Here is a 17,364-nt window from a genome sequence, read left to right as displayed (position 1 = left end):
CCTTACCTAGCACTAAACTGTAGGTTTGAGGTGAAAGCCGCATTACATTGAAAACAGGAGAGAAAAATGTGGTAGGAAGGTATGCATTTTAAACTCAGACAAGGTATTTTCTTTAGGAAAACCTAGTGACTGTGCCGATTCAGAAAACAGCCAGAAGAACCAAGTTGTTCGTTATGAAACAAACTGCAGTTTCTTTCTTAAACCTAAAAACTAAAGTGCATACGTAGGTTAGGCGTATGTCTCCTTTAAATCAGGATAAGGAAGTATTTACATAGTCACAGGTAGAAGCATAGGGAAGAAAGGCTGCCTCGCCGCTTTTCCACCCATCTCAAACACTCATTTAAGAGACGTGATACAAGTTTTAATAACATAGCCTTTATTGATGACACTGGAAAGATGTTTTGAAGCAACTAGTTTTCCATAAACAGGAAAGGAAATTTTGCTTGCTATGATGCAATTACACAAAATCCGTGTAAGTCACTAGTGTGAAAAAGAAAAAAAAAACACGTGTACTTGATAACACAGTACCATCAAGAATTCCTAAGTAACTGTATTTTCAATAGAAAAAGGAAAAATATAACAGGTGTGCATGAATAGAAGTCAACGGTATAAAACAATCAGGTGTATGTTATAAGGAATTCTGATGCCTTGTGAGCTCAGTTCTTGAGGATGACTAAAGAAATAGATCCTAGCAGGATCAAACCACATATATTTACACTCACAGTGTAAAAGTAATATTGCCAGTTAATTGAAATATGCATTTCCATTACTGTTGTAGAAGTTAAAGAAGCCAAGAAGCTAAATTTAAACCTCAGGTGTTCACATTTGTAACAAAATTCCTCTTGCATCCTGAATAATTAAGGCAAAGTATGTTATCTTTTGAAAATACCTTGTATATAGTTTCTGCATAAAAATATGAAATAAAAATAAAACTATATATATATATTTAATGGAACACTGTTATGTATGGTCCAGCAGAATAAGGCACAAAAAGTAAATACAATGCAAAAGCATATATAAAAGTTAATGTGTTACTCTGAATGGAATATAGCAAAATTCAAGTAGTTCTGAGTATGCTCATTTCTTGCAGTAGGAATATAGACTTCATATAGATATTTCATGCTAAGTCTGATGTACAAAGATTCATCATGTAAGCACAAACTATCAGAAGCAGGTCATTTGTACAGTGACTGTATTTAGAAACACGATACTTTTCAAATCATCTGAAACCAGGCTCCTTAATGAGACTATTTGACCTGAAATCTAGGCATGTTTTTTTTCCACGAAGTGAGGTATGTTTGGTTTCTTGCCCTAGACACTTAAAGTTTTATCCTCATGCTTAATTTGCACATCGATACTTTCAGTAATATAAATGACACTACGTGTCCGTAACGTTGGACACATTTGCAAAGTGTGTCTTTGCAGGTATTCACAAGAGTATTTTCTATCTAAAATTCCACAGAGATTACTGTGCACAATGGTGCACTTGTACCAGTTCAACTGCATTATCAGGGTCAGAAACCTTTCAGGTGAGTTGATATTTAATTTAGTCTGTAAGTGTGGCCTATTTATCAACAAATAAGTATACATGTACATGTATAGAGAATGGAAAATTTCAAAATATCTCGATTTGATTGAAAGGCATGCATCACAATCTGTTCTCTGATTGCAGCCTCAAAGTCCCCCCCCCCCCCCCCACGAGTAATACGTATAACATTTTCATAAAGAACAGGGAGAGCAGATAAGTCTTCACTTCCTTCCCAAAGTTTCAGCTAGTTTCTTCAGTCTTTTCTTCAGCTCTAGAGGAAACTTTTCATAGCACTTTTTGCAGACAGGCTTCATATCAAATTCAACAAATTTATTCCTAAAATGACAAGGCAAAGAAAAAAAAAGTCCCATTTTTAATGGCAAGGATATTGAAAAAAGTAAGTATCATAGCACATGTGCACAGACAAAAAAATACAGCTCCAATTTATACATGTCTATGAAGTTACTGCCACAAGGTTATATACATTGTAGACAGTAATTACAGTACTGCATGCGAGTTATGCAGTCTTCTCCCAAGTGTCCATATTTATTAGCTGTGTCACTTAAAAGGCCTTTCAAATCTCATTGCAGAGCAAGGCAGACTAAACATAAGATAATGAAATAACATTATTCCGAGTTTGCAGTTGTGTGAAAAATATTTTGGTTTTGATTGCCATGAATGCATGCAAAAATTTTAAATAAAAGCACCCTTAGCACTAACCAAAGAAGAAAGGAGCAGAGGTGGTGGTGAGAAGGAAAAAAAGTTTACAGACAGATTGGCTTTTTCTTTTTCTGCTTCTCTTTATCCTTCGCTTCACGTTCCCGTTTGGCAAGGCGTCGCTTAAATTCATCTGGCATTTTCTCATAACAATGTTTGCAGACAGGTTTTAGATCAATTTCGACAAACTTATCCCTTTAGAGTTAAACAGAAAAAATAAAGGGACAGAAAAGGAGGAGAGTTAAGAAGACTTAACTGAAGGAAGAACTGAACAGACAGCTGAAAAAGATGTAGATTAGTAAATAGAGCAAGAGGAAGAAACAGGCGCAATTTTCTCAGTGCTGATTGTATGGTTTTTGTACCGTAACAGTTAAACTACAGCAACATTTCCACTGTAAAGATAACCACCGATCCATTTTGAAGGCATCACACCTATCAATAAACTTACTTGAGTGTTAACTTAGTGTTGCAGGTTGAACAAGCGAAACAGTTCACACACCATGCCTTATTCAGAGCAGACACAACTAGAGCAAGTGAAAAGAAAAAGGAAATCATTAGCATTACAAAAAATATACATATAAAGAAAAAGCTGTAATGTTCACGAGACATGAAGAACAATCATTTGATTCTTATATCAAGTATTGAGGACCATAACAATAACATGGCAAGACTAGGAAGGCACATAGGTACATGTGAATGCTGTGCAGTGGGACCATGAAGTGTTGATAAAGCTGTCTCTGAGGGTACATACAATGCTATGGTCACCAGCAAGACCATTTTAACAAATTTCTGACTCGCGTTGCTTGCTTCTACCTCATCTCATAGCATGCTGACCTCAGGCAACTGTTTTATGAGGCCATGTTTCAAACATGACCAGGAGACTTTTTCAGCTGAAAAGCAATCCAGCAAAAGGGTGTTTATGTTTTTATTCTGTTTCATTCCCCAGACCCTGCTCAGACCGCAGTGCCATCAACTATAGCACTTGCCTGGCTGAAGAAACTAACTTGAAGCTAGGAATCAGGACACTGCTGGTAAATCAGAGGTACCAAAGTGAAAAAAAGTTATGGACTAACGAGATAAATCACTTTATCATGATAAACATGAATATATTTTTACTCTTTGTTTTGGAGAGAAAGCTTTTTCTCTTTGTTCTTTATCTCTCTTTTCTGTTCCTCCTCTCTTTCACAGTATACCTTCCCAATGTTCCTTGCCAAAACTTGCTTCTCTTTTTAACCAAATGTAGAGGATCCAGGGCAATGCAATGCTTTTCTCCTAAAATGCAACATTTTGTCAGCAGCAAACAGAACCAGCACATTGTCATGCAAAACTTTTTTTTCCTACACTATTGGGCCAAGCACATCCACAGAAGCATACAGTTATTCACCCGCTTGCCAAAATAATACTAAGCAGATGAAAGTCTTCGCTTATAAGCAACCTCTCCAATACAGTCATAGACACTCTCTTGAAAAACTGTTGCCACAGATGTCTGTTTCACCAGAGAGAGAGAAAATAAAGTACTGGATACTCATCATTTGTGACAGCAGTGTCAAATTTCTGTGCAGGAGTGAAAGAAGAAATGTAGAATAATTGAAGACACACCATGAAAATAAAGAAATGACGACATTTCAATCTGTTCAGTTCAGTGGCTGACACATACAATATGGGAGTCAGATTACACGATGTAACGTAAGAAACACACAGAGATGTGGTGATCAGGCAAGGCTGAGTTATTCATTCGCTTCAAGCCCCAGTTCTCTTCATTCAGGATTTCAGCGAAGGGGAAGATACAGCTTCCTCCAAAGCCTTCTGGATTGTTGTTCTGCAGGTACAGTCCAGTCCCAAAAATGTGGGGAAAGCACATTCCCAGAATGTGGGTCTCACCCTATATTTACATGACTATGAACTACCTTATGGCTCCTTTTAAAAGCTAGAGGCTTCCGCCCACTTTGCTAATAGCTTTGGTTTAGGTGAGGCTAACATTGGTATTACAGTGTTTACTTCAGGCAGGTGTAACCAGGAACAAAGTAATGTGGCATTATTGCAGGTAGAATGATTTGCCTTTGGACAACCAGCTATGATAAAATGCCAAAAAGCATCCAAAATAATCCCTCCCCCTGCCCCCCAAAATTAAAGCACTCATTTCCGCTTATGCCTTCACAGGACAGATCTTTACAATTCCTTCCTGGTTTTGTGAAATTATCATCAGCCTAGATTTTCAAAAGACAGGTGCCTGAGATAGATAGGCAAATACCTCCAGGAAGTGGATTGAAATAATGAAAGTTAGGCACTTAAAAAAAACCATTAGAAAGCCCACCTAAATCTTTAAATATCTAAATTCTTTTTCAAATCCGGATCATGATCCCTAAATTCATTTGAGAAGATGCCAATGTAGTCATTCTCACAGTTGCATGTGTTCATTTTTAAGGTAGGTGGGGCAGGAAGCCACCAGTGCATCTCCCAGCATCCCTGGCCTTTCCTTGTTACTAAAGGGTTTCCAGCTGACCACAGCTCTCTTTAGACGCTGGGTGATCTTCCACTATCACAAAACATTCACTACAAGGTCTTCCTACTATTTGGCCTCTGACTAATCAGATCTATCCTAATTTCTGATCAAGATAATGGCCTGTTTTGGTTTAATGAGAACAGCCAGGGATTCAACAACGGCCTTACTTCTGCTGTTAAGAAAGAACTTCCATCAAAATGTAACGTTAAGAAAACAGTCAGAAAAGTGCTTACCATCTCCTTCAATCACACGATTGCAATGGAAACAAACATCACCGAACAGCTGAAGAGGAAGGAGAAGTAATGAATTTTTAATTGAATGATTTTATCAAGAGTAGCTTCTCAAAATAACAAAACACTCTATTTTGGCTGATGGGCACAGTAGCTTTACTGTTTATTTCAGTAAAAAAAAAGAGAAAATTAGCAGGTCTGCTTTTGTTTTCCAATTAAGTTTTGCATCATCTTATCAGAAAAAGTCTCTGTAATGTTGAAGATGAAAACATCTGTTTACATCTGCTTGACACTCTAAAAATGTTGTGTTGTTTTGTTTTACTATTTCTCTAATCCTGAACATTTAAAATACAGCAAAGTCACATACAGATCTTTAGTAATCATCCAATTTAACATTTGGACTTAAAAGCAAGACTAGAACAACATGCTACTTTTTCTGGCAAAAGCTGTAAGGAAATGCTATGCTTAATTTATTTTTCTTAAAATCAATCAATCAATAAATAAAAGGCCAGAAATCCTTCATTCCATTTCCATACTTAACATCTGTCCACAATGTAACTATCTATGAATGGTTTTGTATGCCCAAAATTTCATGTATTTTTTTTCTAACTGTAGGAGCTGATGTAGCGAATGACATTCCTTCAACATACAACTCTTGCCTGGTGTACGTTCTTGCCCTGTCATGGATGCAGCTATTTCTACTAATGTCACGGCATTTATTGCCTACAAGTGTGCCAGCAACATTTCAATCATCTGCCCTTCATCGCTGACAAATTAAGAATCCATCTGTAATTAGCAGATGCCTTACAACTCCCAGAGATAATGCCTACTTCAGCCAAGCAAAGGTGTGTACGTGACACCTTGTGGTTGGCTTCCAAATAATAATGGTTTATACCTTACAGTGCTGCACTGCACAATTAAGGGCGTCTGCAGGGAACTGTATATAGCTCTTATTTAAATGCAAGTGGTCACTAGGTGGTGTCCTCTGACAAATTAAGTCTTTGTAGTCTTAGGCAGCTGAACGAATGAGCTGGGTGATGCTGTGTATCCTAACATAGGATCATCTTAGAGTAGCAGAAAAAAAACACGCTACTCACAAAGGCTTCGTGTCAAACCACAGCTCCTGAATGGCAAATCTTCTTATATTTCTTGGGAAAGATTCGGTGTTATTAGCTGCTCTCATCTCGCAGATATGCAAAAGCTTGAAACAGCTCTACATAAGCGCCACTAAGCTTGAAGAACAACTCGATACTGATTAGCCCATCTAGTCTTTGTGAAATCCCTGCAGTTATGTTTTTCAATGCCAGATTTATAATTAGAGAAACCGATATAAATTAACTGCAACAGAACATCTGCTAATTAGCTTTATAACCACAGGTGATTATGAGAAATCAGAAGAATATCTATGGTCTTCCATCTCCTTTAATAAAATCAATACATGAGTTTAACAACACAATTTCTAAAAATATGCAACCTTACCTGATTGTAGTGGGTTTCACAATATGCCAGGCCTTTTCTCTCATAATGACGATGACCCAGGAATGGCTTTTCACATTTCGCACAAACAAAATGCTATGAAGAAAATTATATACATTTTTGGATTACTTGGAAGTAACTGTATTTTTTCTGGAAAGCAAATCAAACAATGTGAATGTCACGTCTACTGAGCCACTGATTCTCTTGAAAAGGAGAATTAAAACTTGTCTTCAACATTTCAATCCAAAAGTTACAAAAAAAGGAAGCAAAGTGATGTGTTATCAACGAACAGAATGAAGAGAGATTAAATAATAAGCACCATCATTACACTCTTGTGAAGAAAGCTCTTGCTGGAGGAGATTTTCTAAACAAAAGGAATAGACCACTTATCTTCCTAATTTAAAACGAAGATATGGAACTAAGTCTTGTACATGCCCTTGAAATATGAAACCCTCCCATGAAGTGCTTTACCTGTAGCAGGTTAACTGTGAAAGACTTAAGAATATTATGGTGCCCAGTAATATTACAGTTATCACAGAACTTTACTGCCTTTCCATATATCCCGCTCTTCACTTTGTGAAATTTTCTTCTATAAGGGCCTGGCAGTGCTTCCTCTGATTAATGATTTTAGCTTCACAGTCAAAGGTCTCTGCAAGGTTGGAAATTACTCTCATTTCACAGTGAAAGACCAGACATGAGAAGGTTGAAAATAGGATTAGGAGAATGTATATACTCATTATTCCTGCATACTTTTCTAATCCTTTCATGTAGACTGATCAGCAATATTCCAGGTATGTTAATATTTACATTTGTGAAAGACAATGTATCAGCTATTGTTTACCTCCACATGCCACTGTTTGCCCATAGCATTCACCACTCGTCCTTCAATTGGTCTTCTACATGCTCCACAGATGGGGACACCCATTTTGTCATGGCAGGGTAAACAATATAATTCTCCCTTCAACTCACGAGCATCAGCAGTAAGCTCCTTCCTGTTCAAAAGTTAATTAATTGAGAGCATGAATAAAGGAACTGAATGATTTCAACTCTTGAGAGTTTCTGGAGATAATCTAATTTTTAGCATTTGTTTTAGAAATTGGATTTATACTACAATAATGGATCTAGCAGCATCAAATATGGCAATTCATTTTTTTTTTTTTTTGAAACAAGACTGATTCCATAGTAAACTGAGAAAACCCTGCTAAGTACAATGCATTAAGTCTCTCTGAAAATAGCTACTGAGCTGTTTTCAAACGTGTTTGAAAGCTGTAGTCATGCTTGGCTTCTATTCTGGTCCTCTTATCACCTGTTTATTTTAGCTTTACATAAACTGAAAGGAAAATGCAATTCTTTACATTTTCCCTGTGGTATAAAACATCAGAGAAAGAAAAATATGAGCTGACACTGGCACTGACGCAATACTACAGGTTGATTTTCAAATCAGCCTTTGCTACAGCACTGAAACGATAGCTTCCTTTGTACCAAAAATAAACAACTAATAATGTGTGCTATATCCTACAATGTCCCCTGATCTGTGCATCTGGGGAGGATGTAGAAACATGAAGCTATGTAGACTACAGTTGCAGAAGCTGATAAAATGAGGTAAGGGAAAGCTTCTAAGAAAATGTCTTTAAAAGGAAAGAACAAAATTTTTCATGCAACTCAGCTAAAAAGAAATAACATGGGCAAGATAGTAACTCAAGCAGCTAAGGAGGATCACTTTCCTACCCTTTGTTGCAGAAAAAGAAGCTATCAATCATTTTGCTGCTACAAAACCATTTACCTGTGCCCAGACTTCGTATTTCCTAAGAAAATGCTGCAGATTACAATCTTTCATTACTGCCTAACATATCAGCTGTTGTTTGAACTAAATATCTAACTCCACCGTCCCAAAAGCGATAACCAGACACACATCTGGCTACAATGCAACCCAAAGCTCTCCCTTTTGACTGTTTAACAGTACTGGATTTCACTTTAAAATGTAAACGGAAGAAGCAAATAAAAACAGCATTTTCTTGTCTTCCTTTGCAGAACTCAAGTTACCCGCAGTTTGCACAGTTGAAGTGATCAGGGTGATAAGGATCATTTTTGAATATGAGAGGCTGTTCGTCAATAATGGCATGACACTTCTGGCAAATGTACTTTCCCAAGCCTCTGGCCTTTTCCCTGTTATGGCAAGGACGGCAGAGATGTCTGAAACAACATAAAAAACATAGGTAAGTACCAGCACCAGTTAGTACCGTGAAAAATATAAATCAAACATCTATTAGAACTTCATTTCAATCAGCCTTTTTTGGAAGAAAAAGTCTTTAAAACAATTTCTTTGGTAGGTAAACCAAGTGCAGAAGAAGGAGGGCTATCACTGTATTTCCAATCACCACAGAACTATCATTTCTTCAACTTGTTTGAATTTAAGCTGTGTCAAAACACAGAAAACAATGTTCACTACAGATTCTCACTGCTGAATATTTTACTCTCAAACTCTTAAAAATTTAGCTTGGAAGCTGGATGGCCACACAGGTCCTAATTCTATAAAAACAACCATGTATGTCATATTAAACTTATGAAGTCCATGGCCATATAATCCACTTGCAAAACATCCTTGTGATCACAGCTGGTAAAAAAGTGAAGGATCCCGATGAGCTGAAAACATTTATTAATGAATAAGGTGCTGAACTGGACCCAAATTGGAAGCCAATGTTGGAAAAACAAAAATTGATTTAAAAAAATACAATACTTCTACATCTGAATGTTGTCTCTCTGATCAGAATGTACCCTACCAATCCTGAAATGTCACCGGGTACAGATGAGACCTGGTGTTGACAAGTAATCTGGTGTTGAGGTAGATAAATGGTTAAGATTTTATGTGCATATTTTAAGCTATTCATTCTTAATTTTGTGATGCACCCTTAGACCTTTTTCTCATAAAAGCCACTTCAGTTACTCCATCTCAACTGGAAAGTTTTAAGGGCCATAACTTCTAAGTCCCACCTCTCATTTCATTTTATTCATGAGCAGTAACAGAAGGATGAAGACCTACCTCCCAGCATTCTTGACAAATCCAATATCTGCCAATACTTGTTGGCAGATGTCACAGCAGAAGCATTCTGGATGCCAACTATTGTTGATAGCCTTAATAACACGACCAATAATGAACTCACCTGTAAGAAACACAATGACAAGAATTTACAATACCACGCTAGACAAAGTTAAAAGAAACCCACAAGTGAATCACTACAATTGCATCATCATCCTCTCCTCATATACTGCCCACCTCCCCCCAAATCTGGTAGAATATATTAATAATTTCAGTGTTGCAGTTCTGGTTCTAAACTCTGTAATTTGGGTTGTTTTTGTTTGCTTTTTTTTTTTTTTTGTGCTGTGGGTCAGAAGCAGATGTCCTTGCTGATGGACAACCTTCTGTTCTTTATATATAAGCCTTTTTCCACCTTCTCTCTGCAATTATCCTTTTCCAGTCCTTTATCTGTTTTTTTTCTCATCTGATCTCAAACTCTTGCAAAATATACAGAGTTCTTTATATAATATGGCATTCTTGTCTCCTTATCATCTTTGCCTTTCTCCTCTTATAGAAGAGGACAATTTTAAATTGTCATTTACACAGTAGTGGCTTCTACTCCACTAGGTCTGTAATCTAGCCTTGAAGGGGCTCTATACTCTAAGCACAACCGAACTGAGCTTGGGTGGCGTTGGACCTACTGGAAAAAACAGAAAAGAAAAAAAAAAAACAACAACAACTATGAAGTCAAAGTGCAAAGATGCAGTGGGAGAATGCACTTACTAAACAGTAAATCCAACACACACAACAACTTCTAACCTACCACAAGGAGTCCTGTCCTGCAAGGCATTGAAAAAGTGTTAAAATTACCGTTGTGCATGCACTGTGTGACTCCACTGCACAGGCAGTGGAGCCATGTCCACCACACACGGGACACGTGTTTAGTTGTTCCCTACATGGACGTTGTAGCCAAGGCCCCTGAGCAGTGCCCCAGAGCACTCTGCCTAAAACGTGCTGGGAGCTCAGCTTCCTGGTGCTGAGGAAGGCTGAATCGTGGCTCCAAAGAGCCTACAAATCAAACAGCTGTCAAAGAGGAGCGATCCATCAGATAACAGATGTGGATGAAAGGAAGTCTAGCATGCAACTCTGTGGCATTCCCATGAAGTCATAGCTTTTCAAGAATAAAACCTGATGGACTCTAAAAACGTCAGGAAAGCTTGAGGCATCACTGCTGACAACAGCCCTGTTGATTTTGGCCACCCTTAGTAAATCCAAACACTGGAAAAGCCCAGTTTCAGTTAGGACCCATAAGGCGCTGTAGGTAAGAGAGCAGAGTGACCTGGGAGGCAGCCCAGCCAGCCAGTCACACCCTCCAGCAAAGTCACTTACTTTTAACCCATCTGTCAGAACAAGTCAGTCCGTAAAACTGATGAGCTTTTAACAGAGCCGGTGCTATGAGGAGCCAGGGTAGGAGCAGCTGAAGCTGTTTTAGATGTGGAGCTGGGCAGGAGAAACCCTGGAGATACATGGTGTAGCTCCTCCATACCCCTCTGCCTGGGACCAGAACAGCTTCTGGTATCCTGCAAAAGGCTCCTGGGTGCTGAAGAGGTAAAGCCTCCTCTGCCCAGCCCACCAAAGGCGAGTAACAGTGCTAACAGAGAGGAGCCGTGTGTGAACAATGCTGGCGTGCAGGAAGAGCAGCACTTTCTGTTTGAAGAGGTTAGAGAGGAGGGTTTGCGAAAATCCTTTGCAGGCCAGAAGCAGGGATGCAGACGGGGAAGCCCTGGCACAGAGGAGCAGGAAGGGGACAAAGGAAGGGGGCTGCAGAGTGACTGGAGGAATACAACAGGTCCTCATGCTTGGGAAGTGACTGGCCTGCCTGCAGACGGAATGAAGTGAGACACTTTCTGGTTTGCCGCATACTTCAGGTTTGCTCAGATATCACCATTAAGCCCCTTCTTCCTCTTCCCTTTCCCCTCCTTGTTCAAATCTGCAGCTTTAAATTCAAAGCTCCAGAACATCTGCTTCCCCCTTTCCCAGCACCCAGCCCCTCCCTCTGCACAAGGGAAAGGCCTTACTAAGATAAGCAGAAGTTGTAGCGGCTTGCCAAGGCACCGCGGAAAAACAAGAGCTTCCCGACCAGCTCAAGCAATGGTACAGTAATGACTTCTCAGCCCTGCCCAAGCAAATGTGTCACACACAGAGAACACAGAGGGTAAAAAACCTGGCAATTGATTACAGCGTAGCAGATACGCAAGCATTTACATCATCAGACAAATTGACAAAAGGCAGCCTTCAGCGTTACACAGGTTAGACATCAGATGCTGAAGGAATTTGTTTCAGAAATATGAAAGGGGACCAGCTGACTCATCAGCTGATGGTAAGAGTAGATGATGAAGACTGTCCCTGCTTCCATGGAGGAGGACAACACGGATGGGTTATAACTGTCAAAAGGGATGACAGACTCGCTGGAGGGTTTCAGCTGCATGAGAAGGGCTGAATATAAGCACATGCATGTAGGTACAGATAACCATGAAATGGTCTGTTCATTGGGTCACTGGACCAACAGCTTAGCTGTTCACTCAAATAACGCAAACCTTTTTTAAAAAACCTACTGATTGATGACCTGTAGGAAAAGCAGCTCCCCAGGTTCTCTGAAGCCTAGTTCATGCTGGAAGTTCAGATGTGTGGGGCCACCTCCCAGAGGAGATACAGAAGGGTTGCACATCTTCCCCCAGCAATACGCTGACTTCCCATTTGTGATCAGTGGGAAGCACTTTGCCTCAACGTAAAACTTACCACACTGATGGCAGCAAGGGGCGAAAAGCATTTGAAAATCATGTTCACAGTACTTCCTCCCTTCAAACTGCAAATGGAAAACAAGCCGAGAGTTAGAGGGATTAGGAGCATGCCCTTGACATAAATACTGTAACATACCAGGATGTTTCCAGATGCAACTGGGTAGCAGAAGATGAGGAGTTGCACAAAAAAACAAACCTGACCATCTGCTAGAGAAACGGGCACCAAATTCACCCACCTTAAGTCAGCTACTAGTCAGCACATGGCATTAATAAAACACTAATCCTTTAATACTGTTTAGAGCATGTGGCATTTTTCTGTCACCCCTTTACCTCACAACAGATGCCTGAATTTTGACAGACTGACAACAATCTGATGCAACCGATAGGATTCTGGGCAGGAAATTAGCTTTCGAAAACCTTTCCTGGGGGGAAGCATTTTCTCTGAACCCATTTGATCCCTTCCCCACTCTGCATTTCCTGTAAGAATGGCCCAGCACACTGGAGGAAGTAAGTCTGGGGGGAGGAAGAACCCCCAGGGACAGAAATCCTCACCTTCAGACATTTATGGAGCAGTACAGCCAAACATACAGAGAAATAATGCTTTTCCTTCACAATGGTTGTTTGAGGGAATTTTAAGAAACAAAACTCTCTAAATTGACTAGATGAAATTGGGAGCTGATCTAAAGGGATTTGGAGCTGAATTTTTTCAAAGCTTAAAGAAGTTCAGTTGTAGTTCAAGCTCACAGAGAAAAAAACTATGGAAAAAAAATTCTACAGCACTGCATTAGCAACCTAACCAAGAAATATGTAAAAACATGTAGACGAGTATGTCCTGAAGTGAAGGGAAATGTTTAGATACCTTCAGGCACATCATTAGTAGACACAAATGCCAACTAGCATGTTAAAACCAGACAGACAATATTAGGTATGTTTGGATTTCAATGTCTCAGTTTAAAACACTGGAAAGAGGGATAGCAGGAAAACCCCAGTTCCTTCTTTGTACTGAGTCTAACACAAAACAAAGCAAATAGCATAAAATGCTACCCACAAATTAAGTTTTGGTGCATGGATAGCAAATACAGCAATAACCTTTTACACTATGAAATTTCAAGGATCAAATACGATATAGTAATTACTTGTGCAATATACAGAGCCATTGGCAGGGTTGTGATTTAATGAAATAGTCTAGAAGTCACTGGAAACTTGAGAGCAGAAACTTAATTCCTGTGCCCAACCTGAACTGCACCTACAAGGATCAGAAAGACATATGAGATATATACAGACTCTTCCAGAAGTCTATCCTAGCAATTTATCGAGGCTTTTTTCAATGTAATACTCTAAAACAGATGAACTTCTAATTGGAGTTTGTTGTTGTTGTAGTTGTTTTTAAATTGAGAGACAGGGGACTGACTAATGAAAATTAATGGAAATTATTGGTTAGTTCAGAATTGTGCTTGCTTCCTGCCAAATATAATCCTTTTTAAACTGAAGAAAAGCAGAAAGCTTCCAGCTTTGTGTAAACAGTTGGTACAATGGAAGATGCACGGGTCTGCTTGGATTTCAGAGCCACCACATGTTGATCTGGGCAGACCAAACAGGTTTGTGTTGGGCAGGTTGGTTACTATTCCGTGTTGTTTGTATTTTCAACCTTCTTGGCTCGTTTGTGCTGCATTTGTGGATGACCCAGCAGCTCCCCCCCTAGAGAAAGCCTTAAGCTTCCGTAACAAGTCCCACAGCATGTATTTTAAAAGCAAGGTCATTGAACTGGTGGAGGTCCATGGGTTAGTTGCATAGCTCTGCGTTTCATTTCAGAACATTTCACCACAACATTATCTCCAGCTGATCTCCGCATCTTTACTAACCTAGGACATGGGAAGACATGCCTAAAACCTGCTTCTTTAAAGACACTTCCTCTAAGGTAGTTTTTGGTAGAGCCCAATTTAAGAACACACTCCAGGTGCAAATGGAATAGAAATAAATCTGAGAAGCTCACTGCAGCTGCACTTTCCTTTTATCTCGCTATAGGTAGTTAGAAACTACTTAAAAAAATAAACAAAAACTAAAAGGAACTCTCCTCTCATTTAGGCCTCATAAAGCAAAAGTCATGCATCTTTCTATTTCAGTGATAATTACAATAACAAAGCAATACAGATTCCCCAATTATAGGAGTACTCTTGGGAGTCCTTCATTAGGATTTTGCTGTATTTCTTCCCCCGTGGGCTGCACCTCTCTAAACCCTTTCATCTCCCCGCCCCTCAGCACAGAGCAGGCTGGCCTTTTTCTGGAAGGGCATAGAAAGAGGCTCTTACTGCCCCAAAAGGGCTTTAAACAAACAGCTGCACTCCAGGTAGGCTTCATCTCTCCTGACTTCTGCTGTCTGAAGGTGAAGTGCCCGCGGTCCCCGGTGGGACAGACCTCTAGGGAAGGACAATTGCTGAACCCAGGAATAACACGGTCTTGAGAAAAAGCCACTGAGTAATTACAAGGCGAAGAGGGACAACCTGTCCCTCTGGGCACGGTGCCACCAAAGCTGCCCATGCAAGCAGGCTGTTCTGCTGTAAGTACAGGACCGCACGCTCTGCTGGGTTACAAAACTGCGTGGCAGCGGCTGTAGGGAACGCAGACTGCAGACGCGTCCTGCAGCGCAGCAGACCTACCTACACCTGCATTTCTTCCAGTGCAGCCCGACCAGTTCCACCCCACCACGGTGGAGCACCCAGCACGAAAGCTTATCACATGGCAGCGTTTGAGTGCAGATGTGATAAGCAGCTTAATGACTAACTGGGGGAACTCTGCAACGCTCGTGATAGGCAGGGGGAGAATATTTGACTTCCCGAAATCATTTCCAAGAAACACTGGCTTAGCTAAACGGGACACAGAACAAACACGAAGTGATGCAGGTCTACCAACAATGCCTGCATTTACCCACAGGGAACCTGCTCAGAAAAACACGTTGCCTGGCCACACCTCCACATGCATCTTGTTCAAGGGTGCATTAAACCAGTCGGAAGAAGATAACCTTTCTGCCCTTCTTCTCCAGTCACTGTTTCCTCACGGTGATACAGATCATCTCAGAGCACTGTCAGCCATCTCCGGAGCACTGGCAAACCTAAGCCCACCCTCTACCTGCTTCGGGCTGTTCCTGTTCCTCCCTCTCCCCCAAAATGCTGTCACCCATTACATTCCCGACTTGCACGCCTAAGTGCTACACCAACTCATGTGAAAGAAGAGCAAGCTCTGCCCTTGTCCCTCCTTCTCCCTAAGGAGCACCACCAGGAACCATGGCAGGGTTTCCACTGCCATCATCTCACTGACCTCTCAAGTGCTAGGTGAGAGCTATGCTGGCAACACAGGACAAGTGTGGACACCCTAAAGGGTGCAGAGACAGAGGAGAGGGCCCTGCCGAAGATTTCCAAGCTGAAACAGCCCCAAAGGCGCAAGGGCTGGCACAATATGGACCTTCACTTTCTTCAGAAGATGCCAAGTACAGGCCGCTATAGAGGAAGGCTGGGTGAGATTTCTGAGCCATCATCTGAACCATCATCTCTTCAACAGCAGCAGGCAGGCTTGCTGGTATGGAGAGGAACTGCAAGATCTTGTGGTAGACACTAGGAGGACTAGAGGCAGAACAGTGGCCTGAAGTTCAAGCCACACACAAGTCTTTGGATATTCTCTTAATCCCAATCATAATTTTATCCCTACAGTAGCTGTGGCAAAAGGTAACTTTTCTTAGCTGAAACCCTCCACCATAAAATATTTTATGCTGTATGCCTCTGGCCTTCAGATAACCATAAGCTGGTTTGCAAGGTCTCATAGCTCTTGCTGTTAGATGTCTATAGAGCTGCAAAACAATATTTCCAGTTGGTAAAAATCTGTGTGATTTGTAGTCTGCAGGGTAGATAAGATATGAGGAAGTGAGAAGACATGGTAATCCAGCAGCAGCAACAAAGATTTCAGGGTGGTCAAGGGATCTCTTCATAAAAAGGGAGCTGAGTCCTGCATCCTACAAGCATGTTTATTTAGGTAAAGAAGAATTTAAAGCAAGGTCACCGCTGACATCCCTCCCAGCTTTACAGCAAGCAAAATAAATAGCTAGAGAAGGCTGTTTTGAAAAGAAAAGGAAGGGAAAAAAAAAAAAAAAGAGTGAAAAAAAGTGTAATTCTGCAAAATCTTTTCTATCCTGTTTCCAATTTGTGCAACATTTTAGGCTTTAAGGAATAAACAATGTGGTTTGTTGTTTTTTATTTGTTTATTTTGTTTTGTTTTCCCTTGGTGCTTCAAAAAGCCATTTGATTTACCTTTCTTGGCTCTAGGGCTGTGGGATTACTGCACGCCCTAGTGCCTTGCCTCTAGCCTCCTCCTGGTGCCTGGATGCTGAGCTGTGTGCCTGCAGCAACGCCAGCTCCTCCTGAGCCTCATAGGGCCTGGGAGCACCAGAGCTGCCAACGTTAGTGTCATGTCCCATTCGGGCTGCTGGTCTTTTTGTACCCTATCTGTGCTCGCTTTCTGCTTCCCCACACTTTCCACACCAGTGCTATAAATGTTTGTCCCTTTGTAGGTTATACACCAGGTGTGGAGGCATTATTTTGCTGGACATAAATTTTTTTCCAGCTTGCACTGCAAAAGCAGCACACACATGCTTTCAACCTAGAATGTAACTAAGTAAAATATATCAGGCTGATTTGTGAGACAGGTCTCCCAATCTGTCTTGTTCAGGAAAGGAGATCACCCTAATAACTAACTCCAAGCAACACCTCAAGGTCCTCCAGAAGGTACTGAAGGAGGTGTCACAAGTATAAGGTAGTTTAATATGAGCTGATCCAGCCGAAGTGTAGCCTTCCTCTGTTTCAGATGAATTCAACGCAGTAAAGCCGGCTTTGCATATGTGCTAGCTTTCTATTTAGGATAAACTCAAAACAATGTCATCCCATTCCAACAGCTATGACTGTGAATAGCTGACAGACTGGGCAGGCAGTCTTTTTTTCCTCTGTATTTCTCCAAAAGCATCCAGTTAGCTCTGGCTTGTTCATGTGATGGCGTAAGCAAAGCTTTGACCTGTTTGTGAAGACTCCTTTCAAAGCAGATGCTTGACT

At 40.6% G+C, this 17,364-nt stretch overlaps 1 protein-coding gene across 2 annotated transcripts; it reads right to left on the bottom strand.

The window, feature by feature from the left end:
- Positions 1-355: 355 nt before the first annotated feature.
- LOC310891202 (LIM and senescent cell antigen-like-containing domain protein 1) lies at positions 356-15,940 on the bottom strand. 2 transcript variants are annotated; one of them, XM_083853484.1, is made up of 9 exons: positions 13,408-15,940; positions 12,270-12,336; positions 9,495-9,615; positions 8,498-8,647; positions 7,296-7,446; positions 6,458-6,550; positions 4,982-5,030; positions 2,694-2,769; positions 356-1,864 (listed from the first exon to the last, which is right to left on the bottom strand). In XM_083853484.1, exons 1-9 carry the CDS (start codon positions 13,426-13,428, stop codon positions 1,750-1,752), a joined length of 843 nt encoding a protein of 280 aa, XP_083709610.1. In that variant the 5' UTR covers positions 13,429-15,940; the 3' UTR covers positions 356-1,749. The 2 variants fall into 2 exon arrangements, with proteins under 2 accessions (XP_083709610.1, XP_083709609.1); XM_083853483.1 differs by lacking the exon at positions 13,408-15,940 and having other exon boundaries at positions 12,270-12,767.
- Positions 15,941-17,364: the final 1,424 nt, after the last annotated feature.

Source organism: Anser anser (assembly GCF_964211835.1).
Source record: "Anser anser genome assembly, contig: HAP1_SCAFFOLD_262, whole genome shotgun sequence".
NCBI lineage: Eukaryota > Metazoa > Chordata > Aves > Anseriformes > Anatidae > Anser > Anser anser.
The sequence above is the reverse complement of the archived record's forward strand: the minus strand, read 5'-3'. Positions and strand labels throughout refer to the sequence as shown.

Excerpts from the sequence above, each read along its gene's own strand:
- LOC310891202 (XM_083853483.1), bottom strand. The coding sequence starts at position 12,405 with ATGTTACAGTATTTATGTCAAGGGCATGCTCCTAATCCCTCTAACTCT. Across the intron at positions 8,648-9,494 it reads TTTGTCAAGAATGCTGGGAG|ACATCTCTGCCGTCCTTGCC; the intron begins GTAGGTCTTCAT and ends ATGTTGTTTCAG. Across the intron at positions 7,447-8,497 it reads TTCAACTGTGCAAACTGCGG|GAAGGAGCTTACTGCTGATG; the intron begins GTAACTTGAGTT and ends ACTTTTGAACAG.